Source organism: Callithrix jacchus, chromosome 7, assembly GCF_049354715.1.
Source record: "Callithrix jacchus isolate 240 chromosome 7, calJac240_pri, whole genome shotgun sequence".
NCBI classification, from domain to species: domain Eukaryota; kingdom Metazoa; phylum Chordata; class Mammalia; order Primates; family Cebidae; genus Callithrix; species Callithrix jacchus.
In genome coordinates this window covers 111,832,280-111,851,139 of record NC_133508.1, presented here as the reverse complement: position 1 = coordinate 111,851,139, position 18,860 = coordinate 111,832,280, and the positions used below count along the sequence as shown (strand labels likewise).

Below are 18,860 nucleotides of genomic sequence, written 5' to 3'. Positions count from 1 at the left end.
CACATGGAATGACATTTAAACAATGGAGAAAGTAATTTTGAAAAATTACTCATAGATTTATCACACACAAAAAGATACTTTTAACATTTGGTCAGGCTTTTTATTTATAAACTTAGGATTTATAAAGTTTTGTTGTCATATTTTATAAAATGTAGTCTGTGTTTTATCTTAACATTATACCATGATCATTTTTCACATCTTTAATTATTACGAACATATTTAATCTCTATGTGTTATGTCATTCCGTGGTTTTCTCATAATTTAGCCATTTTCTTATTGTTGAACATTTATATATTTTCTTACTTTCATTACTGTTATTAATACTTTAGTGAATATCTTATTACTAAGATTATTTTAAATTTATAAACATTTTCTTAAGATAGACTTCAATAAGTATAATTTTTGTTCAAAAATTATAGATATTTTAAGGTTTTTGATAAACTTTTTTTAATCACAAAAGTTAGGTTTAAAAGTTTTAACATTACAGAATAGAATAAAGTGAAAGTGAAAGTCTTTCTTGCCCAACCTATATTTTTCTCCAGCAATAATGGTAGACAGCAATTTTTTGTGTGTGTATGATTCCAGAAATTATAGGTAAATATATATATATTCATATGTATATATTACAAAGATACATATATGCATGTTATTTTTATATATAGTTGGAAACATATTATACATTTTGTTCTGAGACTTTTTCACTTAACACTGTATCTTGAATGTCTTTTCACATCAACAGACATCTCTTTTCTTCTTATTCACCTTATCTGTTATTTTTATATTGCCACAGTATTGTATAACTGCACATATTCTTTAAAATATCTTGCCCTCTCTGTAAGAACTCATAGTTTTGTTCTATTGTTCATCTTCCATAAAAGAACAAAATTTGGGGATTGTGAAAACCAGGGAATCTAGAGTCAGGGAATACAAAGCACACTGAAAAATATGACACTAACAGGTAAAACAGAACAAACACCATTTATCATATTCAGAATGATGTGGGAGGATTGATGCTATCAAAATCCTGAGGCTGAGTAAATTATAACAGTTGGAAGGCTACTGTTTTTTAGATATAAATATTCTGGGAAATAAATCAATAAATTCGTTAATAAATAATATATTTAAAAGTAAATAATTTTTATGAATAACAATTTCTAAGAAAATTCCACATAAAATCACAAAATAAGCACATGTGTATATTTCACTTAGATCCCTGACTAGAACCTTAGGTAAAAATGAAAGAATGCCAAGAGAATGTGTAAATAATTGTGTCTCACGTTTGTATGGTACTTAATTAATCATTTTTCAGTTATAATAAAAGCTGTGATTATGTTAAAGAATAATCTATGTCACAAATAAACCTATGGGCTAAAAATTATATACGATGAATGCGGTTTTATAGACTCTAAGCTAACACAATTTAAATTGAATTGTTTTTACTTGAGCTCATAGCAGCGGATAAATGAGTAAAGTATAGCCATTGCCTTCATACCTTTAAGGTTGATTGCATAAAATGATATTTTCCTTCTAACTACTTCATAGTCTGTCTTATTTAATTGGACTTTGTCCAGTCCATCAACAAATCAGATGAATTGAATAAAAGATGTGCTGCCCACAGTGAAGCAGATAAAGTAAAAGATTATAATTGCTAGCTACAGTAAGACAGTGTTCTTGGGTGTTAATCCGGTATTACAGGGCATAGTGTCATTTTAATGTTTATTTTCTTTCTGTTATTTTCAGCTTAAACCGTTGTAATGCATTGTGACACAATCTTGGCAATATGTTCTAATAGTGGAATAACTCAAGTGCATTAATTTGCGAAGTTAATTTAATTTATACATCATAAATATAAATGAACTAAGAGTAATGTATTTTAATGTAAATTAGAATGTAAAATGCATATGGAAGTAAACAGTTTTTATTTTTGTATGTGAATCAGGAAAAGTCATAGTGCTTGACCAGGCAATTTAAACTTAAATAATAGTATAACTAATATGACATGCAATTTTGTCATCAGGCAGGCAAGATAAAATGGTCCTGATGAAAGAACACAGAAGTCAAGTGTTATGAGTTGAGGTCCAAATACAATTTCTGAATGACCTATGGAAGCCTGTACTTGTTCTAATAGACCTCTTCGGTCAGTAAATATTTGCTGAGAATATGCTTTATGCCACACACTGTCCTCAGTGTGAGCATAACAGTCCCTTTCCACATCAATTTTATGTTCTAGGAGGGAGATATGCCTACCAAGTGAAAAATAAGCATGTGATAGGGTATCTGGGCTAAGTGATAGAAGGAAAATGAAGCAGGGTAAGGGGATAATAGACTGATGGCTTGAGGGAGGGGTGGTATTTTAGGGATGGCTTCTGAAATGATAGGACTTCTGAACAGAGATGAATGAAGTGCTGAGGGAGGCCACTCAGTCATCTGTAGAAAGAACACAGGGAGCGGGGGGTCCAGCAAGTGTGATGGCCCCAAGTTGGGAGCGTAGTTGCCGAATGAGGGATTTGGAAAGGAGGTCAGTGTGACAGGAGCTGAGTAAACAAATGAGAGAGTAGTACAAGATAAGGTCGGAGGAGGAAACTCATAGGTCATGCAGAGGAATTTATTCTGGAGTTAAGAAATCTTTCCTCTAGAAAGATGTGAGTCTGCAATAGTGTGATCTGATCATTTGGAGAAGATTATGCTGCCTATTATATGGAGGATAAACTTCAGGTTTCTTTGCAACTGTCTTTGAACAGCTGTGGTCTTCAGTTGTAATTAATCCTGGTATTTTGTGGGCCATGTGTCAATGTCAAAGTCACCACAAGAACATCTTCACTGTGTAGGTAGATGATGTTAGTCATGAACTTTGTCATAGCAAGTTGTTGGGAAGATCATCGACTGGCTACACAAAGATTGATTAGAGCATAGGTATACTTTTCAAGGTGTCCAGGAACTTAGAAAAAGTTTGGGAATATTTCTATGATGTTTTTATGGCCTTCTTACATTCTTTTTTGTTTTTTTTTTGAGACAGAGTCTTGCTCTGTCACCCAGACTGGAGTGCTGTGGTGAGATTTTGGCTCACGCAACCCCTGCCTCCAAGGTTCAAGTGATTCTCCTGCCTCAGCCTCCAATTAGCTGGGACTACAAGCGCGTGCCACCATGCCCAGCTAACTTTTTGTATTTTTAGTAGAGACAGGGTTTTGTCATGTTAGCCAGGATGGTCTCGATCTCCTGATCTTGTTACTGCCTGCCTCAGCCTCCAAAAGTGCTGGGATTACAGACTTGAGCCACCACATCCAGTCCTTACATTCTTAAAATACAGATGAAAATTCTTGGCAAAACCTTCTGATATTCAATTGCTTAGGATTCTTAACATGTTTTAAGATGGGATCAATTTGTGTTGTTTAAAACAGCACAGGAAACAGAATGAATTAGATGTCATTGAGAATACAGGACAGGGAATGTAAAAGATATAATAAATACCAAATTAGAGCATTTGTGTTTCGACATTTGGGAACCTGGAAGAAAGAACCAATAATGAGGATTCAAGTAGGTATGAAATAGAATAGTACTTTTGTTTCATGGCTTAAGCCATTTATTAAATTTATATGTATTAGTGGTTCTACATCTCCTTACTTTTCTGCTGCCCAAACCCCTCAGACACTATTGGCTAGAAAATACATAGCACAGTTGACCCACTTATCTGCAGTTTCAGTTACTCATGGTTAACCTCAGTCTGAAAATAGGTGAGTACAGTACAATAAGACAGACAGAGAGAGAGAGAAGAGAGAAAGTCCACATCAATGTATCTTGTATTATAGTGTATTATTATAATTTTCTATTTTATTATTATTGTTGTTAATTTCTTTTGTGCTTAATTATCAATTAAACTTTATTACAAGGATGCATGTATAGGAAAAAGCATAGTATATATAGAGTTTGATACTATCTACTGTTTCAAGCATCTGCTGGGGGTGTGGAATGTATACTCTGCAGATAAGGGGAGTCCCCTATACTGTAAAAACAAACAAACAAAACCCCTAAAGCCTCCAAGATACACAGTAAATTGAAGTTCTTGGCTGATTTCTTGGACTATCCTTCTTACTCCTCTGGATATTTTCTTTTCATCTGCCCTGGCTGACCATGCTGTCTAAGGCCTTAGCATGGAGAATAGGCAATTACAGGACAGAAATACCATGGCTTTGTTCTGCCCCTTTTTACATTATTTTAAGGGAGAAAAATGGCCTAGATGATATGTAAAATTGTGGAAAGGTGGGAGGAGAAAAGAGAAATAAACAAACAAAATAAGCAAAGAATTACAAAAAAAAATCAGAAAAGAGAAAATGGTACCCTGCAACTCTGTTTGGCCTGAACAATTACAACCTTCAGCATCATCATTCTAAATATTTTATTTTTTTTGTGAAATCAAAGTTTATGGTCAAGAATATCTGAAAGTTTCCAAATTATTCATTTAAACCACATAAATAATGCTTCCAAATGATAAGAATGTTTTTTAATTTAGTAAATATTTAATAATTCAGTTTGCATCTTGACTAGTAGATATTAAAGTGTCAACTTTTACATGTCACTTGTGATTGCCTGAATTTTAAGATGCGATTTGATTTGTTTCCACAAAAGCAGTTGAATTATTGCAGAGTTTCTAAGTTTCTACATTAACATAGCAGCAAGTGATATGAAGGCTATAAATTAACTTTTAAGAGAACGTTAATCAGAAACACTGTGAAATTTAGTTCATTTGGTAATATGAGTTCAGGTACCTGATTTTGCTTTCTCCCTCTTCTATTTTAATTGAGGAAGAACGTATATAAACAGCAGTGTAAATGTTTTATAAAGTATAAAAAATGTGTTTTTGTGTGTAAGGAAGGTACCATCCAGATGTCACAAAATCCAAGGAATTTGCTACATGAGGGCAAATTAGAGAAAGACATCAGGAGCTATCTTAGGTTTGTTTCCCACGAGAAAGAGGAGCATTCTCATGGGAGTTAAAATAGAAATCATCCTAGACTTCAAGGGTTAGAAGAGGCTGGAAGCACGAGCGAGCTGTGAGGAAGCAGAAAGATGGTGTGCAGGCTTCTGATTGTTCAGCGTTCTTCACTGTTGCCACCCCCCAGGAAAGCTTGTGAGGCAACACCAGCAAAAGGTCAGCTGCACTGACTGGTAGAGGGTCTTCTCCCCTGAGTTCATAGAGGCACTTCCCTACCAAAGAAGATGCCAATGCCAAGAGTCTAGCCAAGCCTGGAAGCTCTTACAACCATAGGAAAGTAACACAGTGAAGTACATTTCTGCCAACAGGGTTCAAAGCCCCACTTTCCTTTCCTTTCACCTCTATCTCTTGGGTCACTGAATTGGCCTTGGAAATGATTTCAGCTTAACCTTTGTGAGGAAGATCTGTATCCCAGTGGGATTTAACAACATTCAAGAAGCTAACCACTCTTCTAATGGAAAACACAAAATGAGCCACTCTCATTTTTATTTAAATATGAACATAAGTCCTTTTCACAATACATAAGGACATGGAAAAAAGGATTAATATAATTTAGAGGGCTGGATTCTCATGTAACTATTATTCTCTATGTGCCTTTTTTATAGCACAGAGCAGAATTTGTTGAATACACATTGCATGATAACAGTGCAATAAAACCAGAAATTATTTATAAAATATAATTCTCACCAGAAAAATTGGAAATTTAAAAGCAGTACTCTAAGTCATTCTTGGATTTAAGAGAAAAAAACAACTCACTGGATAATTAATTTACCGCAATTATTAGTGCCAACAAGTGGTGTTTGTAAGGTGACCAATTTCAAAGTATAGCCTCAAACAGCTCCCCCACTCAAACTATAACAACAACAACAAAAGTAATAAACCATATGGAGGAATGCGTATAATCAGGCTTCAAGAAATGTATAAGAAAGAAAAGCCTAACACATGAACTTAATAAGAAAAATATGCTATTCCACACAAAGAGGATGAAAAAATATGATAAATGTGAAATCGTTCCCACTATTTGAATAGAAGACTAAATATAAAGATGATGGTAATTTTTGCCAGATTAAAACCAAAATTTGATGTAGAATGTCTGCAAATCTTAAAAATAATGTTTTGGGATTTGGAAGAAATAGTACTGAGTAATGTAAAATTCTTTGCAATAGCAGCAGCAAGAACAGCACTAACAAACAACTATACAGAAAAGCAAACTCTGGAGGAAATATGTGCAACGTGGATATGACAAAAAATTTATGTTTGTGTGGACATAAAGATGTCAACAACACACATTGGGTACTACTAGGCGGGGAAGGTGAAAGGGGGCCGTGGGTTGAAAAACTTCTTATGGGTATTATGTCCGCTGCATGCGTGATGGGATCATTTGCACACCAAATCTCAGTGACATGCAATTTACTCATGTAAGAAATCTGCATCTGTATCCCCGAGTCTAAAATAAAAGTTGGAAAAGATGATTGATGTTTGTAATACATGAAGAGTTCTTATAAATCAATAAAAAGGCAAACATCATAACAGAAGAATGTACATTGTATAGCAGGAAATTCACAAAAGGAAAGCTTGTTACTAATATTGAGAGCTCTGTCCTTGCCACTACCTCAATTACTAAATTATCAAATAAAGAAAGAATTGGTGGAAATTGTGAAAGTAGTGCAGGCACATAGGACTTGCAGTCATTATTGATGACATCGCTCATCACATCTCCTTTTAAAAAGGACATTTAGAAATACATACAAAAGCTCCTAAAAATTCATAGCAATTCCTATTCTAGGAATTTGTCTTAAGAGAATAATCAGAAATATGTGCAAAAATGATTATAAGTGGTATTTAAAATAGCTTTATAATCACAAAATAATAGAAATAACTCAATATTTAACAATAGGCAATTGATGAATCAAAATTCAGTAAGGCTTTCTTAGAATATTTTATGTGTTAGTGAAGAGTCTTTTAAATTTAATGATGTGGGAAAATAGTCACAATACATTGCTAAATTAATAAAGTAGGATATTAAATGCTACCTTTAGTAAGAATCGAGTAAAAACTACTTGGAAATCTATTACAATGTTAACTAATAGTTTTCTCTGAGTAGTGAAATGATGATAATTATTTTCTCCTTTGTATCCTTTAATTTTTACAAGGTTTGGATAATCTATATAAATACTGTCTCCATATTTAAGGAAAATACAACATATATTATTTAAAATATATTTGTTTTTATATTTAAAAAGCTGACATTATAGGAATATTTCGATATTTAAAAAAATACCTTAAGTATAATATATCATTTGAGTGGGAAAAAAGGTGATTTTCTAAGACTTTCTCTGTGTGTGACAATTCCATTTTGCAACTAATGCTTTGAGAACTGACAATTACCTTTGCCTCTAGTGGTCCCTTTATTGACAGGTAAAAGACAGGAGCCTTGGGGGATGAAGAACTGAATAGAGAGAAGCAACAGTGATGTGTTGGGAGTCTCAGCATGCAGTCCTCTTTTACTATGGGTGGGAAACAGTTGAGTTTAGACACCAGCCAAGTTCTTGCTTTTAAGTTTCAGTTTCAGAAGAACATCTGAGAAAAATGACCAAGTGAAGCCTTTTCTAGTTTCACACCTAGTAAGTCCTTGATACTTAGGCCAGGGTCCCATTCTTGCTGAACCTGAAATAGGCAACACTTAACTATACAGGCTCTCATCTACTTCCAAAGGCTAATCCTCCAGGGGCAAGCCAGCAGATGTGGGCAAGTGGTGACTACATCCCTGAGACAGAGGGACTACAAGCTTCACTATCATTTCAGAATGAGTTTTAATTTTCAGATTATGCTAGTACCGTTTGGTTTTTTATAATAGTCTTTTGGTTCAGTAGCTGCTAACTGCTTAATTATTGTTTATTATTAATATTGTAACCTATATTTTTTATACCCTGTAGACTACTTGAAAAAAATTTTGATGTTTTAGCACTGATGGAATAAAGTTTCATGTAACTGCGAAACAAATTTATATGCAACACCTAAAACATTGCTTATTTGAATCTTTAGATATACAATATTCACATTATTATAGTAAGATGATATTTAACTCACATGTATTATGTTTATAAAGTTTCTAAAATAAAAACTTGATAGCAAATCCAACTATTACTTCATTGTCATGAACCGATGTCATCTAAACTCTTACTGTAAAAACATTTTTGTTACATTGGATGAATAAGAAAAAGTGATATTCAAATATTTTTAAAAGAGAATACATTTGAATGATATTATTTCCCTCTTTTAATTTATGTTTTTCCTCCTAATATTGTTAAGTCACAGTATTTTCTCCAAAACGGATTGGAAGCAGGTATCTCACTATTTGTTTCCAAATACAGAGAGATCGGTAAATAATTACCTCTTAGCAGTTCACCTTAAACTAAGCAAGAAATGACATTCTAGATCTATTTTCTCAAAGTAAAGTCTTTGTATCTGCTGTAACAGAACATCAGGGGAGGTTGAAGAAAGGAAGGAAGGAGGGAAAGGAAGGAAGGAAGAAAGGAAGAAAAGGAAGGAAGGGAGGGAGGAAGGGAAGGAAGGAGGGAAAGGAAAGAAGAAAAAAGAAAAGAAAGGAAGAAATGAAAGAAGGAAAGGAAAGAGGAAAGAAGGAAAGGGAAGGAAAGGAAAGGAAAGGAAAGAGGGAAGAAGGAAAGGAAAGGAAAGAGGGAAGAAGGGAAGGAAAGGAGAGGAAAGAGGAAAGAAGAAAAGGAAAGGGAAGGAAAGGAAAGGAAAGGAAAGGAAAGGAAAGGAAAGGAAAGGAAAGGAAAGGAAAGGAAAGGAAAGGAAAGGAAAGGAAAAAGAGTTACTTGGTTTCAGAAATACCATGTTCTTATGCCAGAAGACAGATTTCAGTTTTGTTATTTGAAATAACTTTTGTTAACCAGAATGTAATATAATGGGTAATGTCAGGGATTTATGGGATTTAATATATGGGTCATTAGATGATAAGCAAGGGATGTAGACAGGAAATTATCAGAAACTAAAGACAAACTTAATTGGCTTTACAGTTTGGCCTGGAATTATACCACATTGGGCGATGATACTTAGAAATGCTCACCATCATCATCACCATCATCATCGCTGTTATTAAGTGCCTGGACACTTGCTAATAAGTAGATGAACATGCTCTGTCTATAGTATTTCATTTAAACTCTCAAGAACCATTGAATAGGTAATTCTTTTTGACAGATGGGCTCAATGTGATATGGTTAGTGTATAATATGAGACTTGAATTTAGGTCTCTGTAATCCTGAAGTCCATGCTAGTAACCAATTACAGACAACAGGAATTTCTACAATAGCTTTTACTGTCAAATTTATAGGAAACTTGTAATAGCCTTTTTGCTTATGTCCACATGGAGTGAATATTGAGGTCAAATCATTAAAGTCTACTAATGGATGAAATGCTCATAGAGTAGTCAGCTCTAGCAGTTTTAGCAATTTAAAAAAGCAATGATGATTGGTGTCATAAAAGCCGTAGCACATGTTCCTAGAAGGGAAAATGCAACTAAACTGCTTTTTTCAATCATTTCGTCGCATGTGCATTTGGCAAACCTGTCACTGCTTCTGGCTGTTGTCTTTTTTTTTAATGCAAGTATTTCTCTGCATGGATTTCTTTACTTCATGATCTTCTTTTGTGTATTGTGTTTGCTTTTTGAAATCATAGCTTGGGAGTTGTTTATGCTTCAGCGATTTTTAAAACAAGGTTACATTTTAATGTAAATGTATTTAAATTGACCCCACTTGTGTAAATGATGTGAAATAGCTCAGCAATGTTCCCATGACCTATTTTAATACCTTTCGATATTTTATGTGACCCCCAATAAGCTGGAAAGATAATAACGGAAGGCTTGGCATCGGGCTACCACTGTCACTATGATGCTGAGTCTGGTGTCAGCAGCGAAGATGGGGGTGGGAAGCCACCGAGGAAGCTGGAGGTTGACACAAGTGGCGGTAAGAGCACATCATTACCTCGGAATGACCTTCAGAAATCCTCTGCAAAAACAACCTGTTTCCATTTTTCCTATTCGTGTTTCTTCCTTCTGCCACCTTTTTGTTTTCTTTTCTACTAATGAAATAGCATGGCCAAAGGTAGTTGACAGGCCCTAAGGGGAGCTTTAAAACTAACATCAGGTATACATTTATTATTCTTTTTTGAATATATTGATGCCTAGGATTATAAACAGGATGTTAGATTTTAAAATACTGGTAGGAATTTTCAGATGAGTCTTATTTCAATAGCCTGCCTCCCAGATAGCTGAACAGGTAGATGAACTTGCCTTAACTGACCCAATTGAAGCCATAGAGAACCATGGTACATTTCACAATGATTCATTTGAACTTTTTCTTTTTTTTAATTAGGAAAGGATTCATTGCCATTAGCATATGACCTGGCCCTTGGTGGTAAGTATTCCATCTGTTAAGAGTTCCAGTTAGAGTGTTCCAACACACCATGACTCATACAAATCTGCTCAAACTTCCTATGTTCTTGAAATCACCAGGTTTTCTGGTATGTATTGAATGACTTCTAAAAAATGTCATGATTTGAATATATGTATGTGTATGGGGGCAGGGAAAGATATTAATTTATTCATCAAATGGTCACATTATTGCACCTTCAATATTTAATAATTCTCATCGAGCACTGTGAGGCACTTGAGATGTTACTCTTCTTTCAAGCAACAACTTAGGCAGCCATGGTTTTATAGATCCTGGCAGAAGACATAAGACTTCTGGGTCAGAGAAAAAGGACTTTATTGCTTATAGCAAAAAGCCATAGCCAGAGTACCTGTATTTATGCTGTTTCCCTGAGCTCTAATTCTCCCTTGGCAACATGAAGAGGGCCAGGTAACACTTGAATATGCAGTGGCCTGAGTTACAAGAGGGGAATTCTGAGTTTAGAGAAGCCACATCTTTTATAGTGGGCATTCAACTAGAGGAATTCAGGTGCACCTTTCCAGACATTTATTATGCAATGCAGATACTGGTTATTATAGACTAAATTGAATTAAAGCAAGAAAATCTAGTTATTTGTAAGCAATGAAAGGTGTATGCAAGGAAGATTATTAGGGCTTTCTTTATGCCAGGCACTGTGCTCAGCATTTTACATAAATTATCTCACTGTCAAAGATTCTGTGAGTATAGCATTGCTATTCCCATTTTATGGATAAGAAAATGAAAGATTAGAGAGGTGTTATTTGCCAAGTTTAGTAAGTGGCAAGGATGGCATTTTTTACCCAGGTCAGTCTGACTTCCAAGTACACACTTATTCCACTAAACTAAATTGCCACTGTTTGTGAATATTGCTTATTCTCTTCTATTACATATTTTTCAAAAGCCCATGGGGTTACCATAAAAAATGTGATATTTTTATACTGATATTTCTTAGAAAAGCTTCAATTACTCTTTCTCCCTTGCTTGAGGAACATCACGTCTGACTCCCCTATGGTGTGTATGTGTTCATATACTGCCTCAGCTGGATGCCATTAGCACTTTCTCTCCTAGAATTTAGGCATAGTATATTACTACATGGTGGCTAGGCAATTTTATTTCCCTGTTTCCCCAAATGTTCTTTAATTAATTCATAAATTTAGGAACTAGATTAGAAAAACAGAGGATTTTATTTAAATGTTTTTCATAACTGCCTTTTTAATATACTTTCATGCAGGATTTTGAATAGCAACAGACACCCTATCAAAGAGACTTGACACACGTTATTGTTTCCTATTGCTCCAATTTAATTGTGTTTCAAATCTGTAATGAAATAAAATGGACCATATTCTCTCAGGTGAATTGGCTACATTTCTGTGAACAAATACTTTATTCTACATTTTGCTTTGAAAGCTTTTAGTTAAAAGTTATGAAATAACTGCTGTGATAAGCAGACCTGTAAAGTCAACCTCCACCCTATTGATAGATGGCCTGAAATTTTTATTTTACTCCTTCGAAAGGAGACATCATAAATTACCTTCCAGACACATTTTAAGGGAAATGTAATATCAACCGTTATTCCTTTACCTCAGAATGGTTTATCATAGTAGCTGGCAAGAGCCGAGGAAACACAGCAAAGGATAACCATGTCGTGGGTTAGAAGAGGTAATGGAATGGTAAGACAGTCTTGAATGGGGTATAAAGTAGAGAAGAAGTGAGAAAGATCAGAACTCCAGGCTTCTGATAGGTTGCTGGTGATGATGTGGCAGGTAAGATGGCTAGCCGAGAAGGCAAGCAAGTAAAAAACAAATGATGGACACTTGCCTACTTTATACGTTTTTGTAATTTAGAGTTTGCCACCTTGGTATAACTTATTTCATACAATCTAGTCCAGTGGTGTTTTTATAAATGAAAAAGAAGATTAAATTGATATAAATTATTAAGATGACCCTTTTCAAAGCTCCTTGCTCCCTAATTACTATTCTGCAGTTGGGAAATGGAAATGCTTTAGGCGTTTGGCATAACATGCTTTTCTTTACTTATTTTGCTTGCATATTTCAGAACATGTATATAACTTTATTAAGTAATAAAAAAATCCACTTGGTACCATTAAAAACATATGAAACCTATATTATATTTATTGAACTATGAACTATGATAGCTTGTCCACCCAGGTTTGCCAGGAAATTATGGATGAAAACTTGTACTTAAAGAAGATTATTTATGCTGAAAACAGTCCCAGTCTACAAAGTGCTGTCTTGCCCTGTGGTCCTGTTTTGCCAAAGGCAAATTAGTTTCTGAACACAGGTGAGAGACAATACAAATTGGTGTCTTTAGTGACAGGTCTTACCTTAAGCTAAAAAGGTAAGACTTTTTTACTAAAGACACCAATTTGTGATGACTAAATCTAGATATAATAGCTTATCATCTGGGAGTAAGAATGATCACTTCACCCTGTATTATGATTGTGTTGCTAAAGGCCCGTGTATAAGGAACATAGGCCCAAGACAGACATATTATGCTGCTATAGAAAATAATGATTTCCGGGCCAGTGCAGTGGCTCACACCTGTAACCCCAACAATTTGGGAGTTTGAGACCCAGGAGTTGGAAGTCAGCCAGCCCAACATGGAAAGACTCTGTCTCTACAAACAAAACAAAACAAAACAAAACAAAATAAAAAACAAAACTAGCCTCACATAGTGGCATGCACCTATGGTCCCAGCTACTTGAGAGGCTGAGGCAGGAGGATTGCTTGAGACCAGGAGGTTGAGGCTGACGTGGTCCATGTTCGCACCGCTGCCCCCCAGCCTGGGTGACAAAGCAAGACCCTGCCTCAAAAACAATAACAAAAAATAAATAAAGAAAAAAAGAGACAAAGAAAATAATAATTTATAAGAAGACAATGCTCACTATTTTTCTTATTGCATAATTTTCCACTTACTATTATTTTTAAGAAAGGAAGTTTGTATGTATTTGTAGTATGTGAGGGAGAGAAAGAGAGAGAAAGAGGAAGCCAAGACAGAGTGAGACGAAGATTTTATTGATTAAGACATGGGAACATAAAGATTTTTTTTTTTTTGCTTATTGCTGCTTATTTTCAACATTCCTGATGTTCAGCTTTTCTTTAATATCAGTGTGTTCATTAAATTTGAAAGCATTCATTTCATAATGAAAAACCATTATTAATTCATGGTGCATGTTATAGTCAGTATCTTAGATTCAATGGAGAAAGTGTTTGGCCTCTTGATATCGCATACAAACATCTCATACTGTAAATAGTGTTATATAATATTATAGTGTCTCCTCCCCTGTTCACTTGGAATTAAAGTAACCTTGATTTCTAACCTTATTTTTATAGCACCAACAATGAATTCAGTGGTGGCTGAAACAGCAACAATCAACTCAAACAAGGAATCCCAGCGATTGGCACAAGAAAAGTATACACTGGAGAAGAAAAAAGCAATGGAGGCAGATGAAGTGCCCCAGCACAGAGACACTGACATAGTACAGGGAAAAGGGGAGGCAGCGCTGTGGGGAGAAGCAGGAGTTGTTCATGAGGCTCCCTTGAGGGCGTGGAAGCCAACAGCAGAGCTGTCAGAACTGGTAGAAGAGTTCACAGAGAAAAGGGAGATTTTTCCAGGTATAGAAAGGGGGGCAGAGGCAGCAGCAGAAGCAGAAGGGGCCAGAAGGCTGGGCGAAGGGGGGTCAGACTCCACTGGACAAGCGGCAGCAAAAGATGCTGTGGGCCTGAGTAAAGATGAGGCTCCTGTAAAGCAGGCCTTGATGCTGATGGTGCTTGAGACAGAGAAGGCAGCTTCTGAAGGGGAACAGGGTTTGGAGAAGCCAGTGCTTGCAAGTAAAGCAGCAGCCCTGAATTCAGAGCATCTTAAGGAGGTGGTAACCCTGAGAGAGGCAGCGACATCGGAGGAGGGAGAGGCTGAGGGTGGGGTGGCCGTGAGTGATGCCAGGGAAAGTGAAGAGCAAACATCCATAGACCTAGAGGACACAGAACCCATGGAGGACACAGCATCCAAGAGAGAGGATGGTTCTGAAGGGGCAGTTCTTGGGGGAGAGGAACCAGCCAAAGAGAGAAAGTATGTGAGAACAGAAACACCCTTGAGCCCCTTTGCAGGAACAGCAGAGGCAAGCCGGATGCAGGGCAGCCCTGAAGACCTTTGCAAGGAAGATGTGGAAGGGGAAGAGATAGCTTCTGAGGCAGAAGCTAATAGGGAAGATGATAGGAAAGAAATGTTGCCCAAGGAATTAGATGTAGCAAGAGAGGGAAGGAAAGCTGAGAGACCAAAAACGCCTCTGAGGAAAACCAAATCTGAGAGAGAAGAGGTGACAAGGCCAAATGCACTTAAGGATAAAGACGCTTTTAAAGAAGAGCGAAAACGTAAAGCAGAAGAGGGGAAATCAGAGACAGAAGTAAGAGCTGAGGAAGAGACAAAAGCCCCACCCAAGGAAATGGGATCTGATGCTGAGAACGAAGCACCTGTGGAGGCATCTGAGTTGTCTGACAATCCAGGGCTTCTAGGAGAAGATTCAGTAAAAGAGACAGTGGATCCCATATTTGAACCGACACCTGGATTTGAAAACTCGCTGGAAAACATAACAGCTTTGACAAAAGAAGGAGGAGAGGAAAGACTGAGCGAAGCCAGAGACACAGAGCACAAAGATGGAGAAGAGCTATTGAACAGGGAGAACAGGGCCCTGGAGGAGGGGCCCCACCAGGATGGAGAGGGGGCCTTAGCAGCTCCTGAAAGTGAGCCAGCCGGAAAGGTGCAGGCCCCTGAGGGGCTGATCCCAGCCACAGACCCGGCAGAGGAGCTGGCCGCCAAAGATCACAACTGCAGTGCAAGAATGGAGGAGAGGGCTGAAGGGCAAGAAGGGGTGGATGTCATGCTAAGGACCCAGGAAGATGTTCCTGAGGGAGATTCCACGATGGCAGAAAAGTTCAGGGAAGAATTGATGGATGAGGACCCAGAGGAGGAGGAGGACAAAGAGTGCACTCTGGGGAGAGAAGTGATTCAGGACGGGAACTTGGAAGTGGACAGGGACTTGGGAGGAGGGGGAAACACAGAAAAGAATGAGGGCCTGGGAGGAGAAAGGGTTGTGGCTGAGGAAGTTCTACACGGAGGAGGGGAAATGGCAGAAACAGCCAGAGAGGAGAGGGAGGTGTTGGCAGGTTTGGAGACAGCTGAGGAGAAAACAATAGCAAATAAAGCCTCCTCCTTTTCAGATGTTGCTGAGGAAGAAACTTGGCACCAAAAGGATGAGTTAGTAGGAAAAACAGCAGCTGCAGGGAGGGCGGTGGTAGAGGAATTAGTGCAGAGTGAGGAGGAAATGTCAGCGGCAGAGGAGATGACAGTGACATGTACAACAGAGGCTGGGGTAGGTACCCCAGGAGCCCTGGAAGGGAAGACCTCAGGGCTAGGACAGGAGCTAGAGGCAGAGTCAGAGGGCCAGGAGGCAGCCACTGGGAGGCAGGAGTTGAGAGCAGCTGAAAAATTCACATTAGGATTACCACGGGAAGGAGAGAGGGAACTGAGTATAGAGAGTCTCCAGGCGATGGCAACACATCCTGAGAAGACTGATTTCACTGCAACCCAAGAGAAGCAACAGCGCATGGTGCAAGGAGAAAGCGAGGCTGCAGATGTTTCTCCCAGCAACGCGCAGGCCTAGGAGACTTGCTGGTAGATGGTGAGTTGAAGTCTGATGTGCTTGCAGGACTAAATAGCAACCCTGTGGTGGGTCTCCTCCTCTTGGGGCTGGTTGTTCCTTTATTGGTTTCTGTGCACATATAAACACACAGACTTCAGTTCTGTGTCACTTATCCCTGAGCCTATCAGGAGAGGGGCTGGGAAAGATGGAGGAGGGGCCAAAGCACACATGGGGACCCACTGCTCTTCCCTGCATGACAAGTCATGCTCGGTCTTTGCAAGGCAGCTCCTTGAAGTTGTGAGATCCGTGTCTCCCAGATAGGACCCCAAAGAGGAAATACAGAGGAGAATGTGCCGCAAAGGACAGACCACAAGAGTAAAGAATCAAACTCTATTTCACAATGCATCTCCACCCTAGTGTTTTAAAGGATGAGTCGAAGGTTGTTTGTAATCATTTGCCTTTAAATGGTCCCTTTGATTTCATTTCTGCAGTTTTGCAGTGTTTAACACATATAATTTTTACAGATATGTGTTAAACACTGCAAAATATAAGCATTCTATATTGAATATTTTAATACAGGTTATACATCTTGAGGAGTGGAACTAAAGACTAAAATTATTTTTTTGCATATCCTGCCATTTCCTTAATGCCCTCACATTCTTAGTGTCCAGTTTCCACTATTGTGAGTGATTTTATTCTGGTACTACTATCCTTTTTATTGTTTTTCAGGATAATTTAAAGATGTCTTCTGGAAGACGTAAAGAGTGGAGAAAGATTTGCTCAAGCATCTCACCAGGACTCTTGATTTTGTCTCTCTTTTCTTTTTAACTCCGAGCTATACTTGTCTGAGATGATTCCCAATCTGTCAACCCTGGTCAGTAGCTCAGTAAGCACCTTGAGAATAGCTCAAGTAGATTTGTAGGATCCTTCTTAGGAGCCATGGTTCCTCCTGGAGAAACTCGTGAGGCTGTTACACATTCTACACACCTAACACTATTTTCAAACAAAAATGATGATTTTCAAATGTTTGACTTTTACCAAAGATCACTGGAAGGCCCAGTCCTAATATTAGGGGTTTGTCTAAAGTCCTTTTTATTTTACAATACAGAGCCCAAATCCATTCCACAATCTCAGATTCATACATGGGAAATTTATTTATAATCTGTGGTTTGGGGCTTTAATGAATTGGTCTGTGATCTCTAACTTATTTTAGCAAACAATTTCATGGGTCTTTATAATAGAATGACTTATAATCCTTTGGGTATATACCCAGTAATGGGATTGCTGGTTCAAATGGTATTTCTATTTCTAGATCCTTGAGGAATTGCCATACTGTCTTCCACAATGGTTAAATTAATTTACACTCCCACCAACAGTGAAAAAGCGTTCCTATTTCTCCACATCATCTCCAGCATCTGCTGTCTCCTGATTTTTTTAATGATTGTCATTCTAACTGTGTGAGTTGGTATCTCAATGTGGTTTTGATTTGCATTTCTCTAATGACCAGTGATGATGAGCTTTTTTTTCATATTATAAAGACACATGCACACGTATGTTTGTTGCAGCATTGTTCACAATAGCAAATACTTGGAACCAACCCAAATGCCCATCAGTGATAGACTGGATAAGGAAAATGTGGCATATATACACCACAGAATACTATGCAGCCGTAAAAGAGATGAGTTCATGTCCTTTGCAGGGTCATGGATGAAACTGAAAAACATTCTCAGAAAACTGATACAAGAACAGAAAACCAAATACCGCATGTTCTCCCACATAAGTGGGTGTTGAACAATGGACACATGGACACAGGGAGGGGAACATCACACACTGGGACCTGGGGGATGGGGAGCTAGGGGAGGAATAGCAAGGGGTGAGGGGACTGGGAAGGGATAGCATTAGGAGAAATACCTAATGTAGATGACGGGGCAATGGATGCAGCAAACTACTGACACGTGTATACCTACGTAACAAACCTGCACGATCTGCACATGTACCCCAGAACTTAAAGTATAATAAATAAATAAATAAATAAGATTTCATGGAATGTATTTGCACTTATACTTAGAAATATTCATTCTTTTAATTTATGCCAGAATAATAAAGGAAAGTCTTATTTCAAAATGCTCTTTGTTTTTTGTGAGTGTTTCTGTAGTTCTACTTTCTGGGGTAGACTAGTAAAATGGCAGCTTGTAGCATTTGATCCCTGGGGCCTTATTTACAGAGCCATTCAAATTTAAATAAAAGTAGTAAATAATTAAGTTAAGCAGAATGAGTATAATGATTATAGCGATAGGCAGCGCACATCAGCATGTATGCCAACATTCTGTACTCTTTAGTTGCTGTCATTCAACGGAAAAGAAACTTGGACTAAATGAGTGTGCTGCTCACCTTCCCAAGTTCTGTTATTTCAAACCTGTGAACTAACCTTGCAGTTCATTATAAATCAATAGTCACAATTGCATTCTAAATTACCCCCGATATTATTTTCTAGTTGTATATCAGCCTGCCTCCTAGGGGTTTCGATTTCCTTGAAGACATACCAGTGCCCCAGAGTGCATGTGTTTATCTACCATTTCTTTATGTGAGGAGGCAAAAAAAATTTCCTTAAGCAGTGATTTTCCAGCAAGAATAGACATTAGATTTTCATGGGGCACTTTTATAATGACTCAATGCTTTTCCGCACCCCAGAGATTCCGCTTTAATTAGTTTTGATGGATCTATGCATCAGTATATATAT

The 18,860-nt window shown here is 37.4% G+C and overlaps 1 protein-coding gene across 10 annotated transcripts in view; it reads left to right on the top strand.

The window, feature by feature from the left end:
- Positions 1-18,244, top strand: part of ERICH3 (glutamate rich 3) — a 109,384-nt gene extending 91,140 nt beyond the window's left edge. For 9 of the 10 annotated variants that reach the window (XM_078332249.1, XM_078332248.1, XM_078332246.1 and 6 more), the window contains 4 exons: positions 9,853-9,978; positions 10,387-10,428; positions 13,815-16,159; positions 16,850-18,244. In XM_078332249.1, the coding sequence (XP_078188375.1) occupies positions 9,853-9,978; positions 10,387-10,428; positions 13,815-16,141 (2,495 nt within the window). In that variant the 3' untranslated portion in view covers positions 16,142-16,159; positions 16,850-18,244. The remainder of the gene's footprint in view (positions 1-9,852; positions 9,979-10,386; positions 10,429-13,814; positions 16,160-16,849) is intronic. The other variant, XM_009001495.5, reaches the window with a different exon arrangement.
- Positions 18,245-18,860: the final 616 nt, after the last annotated feature.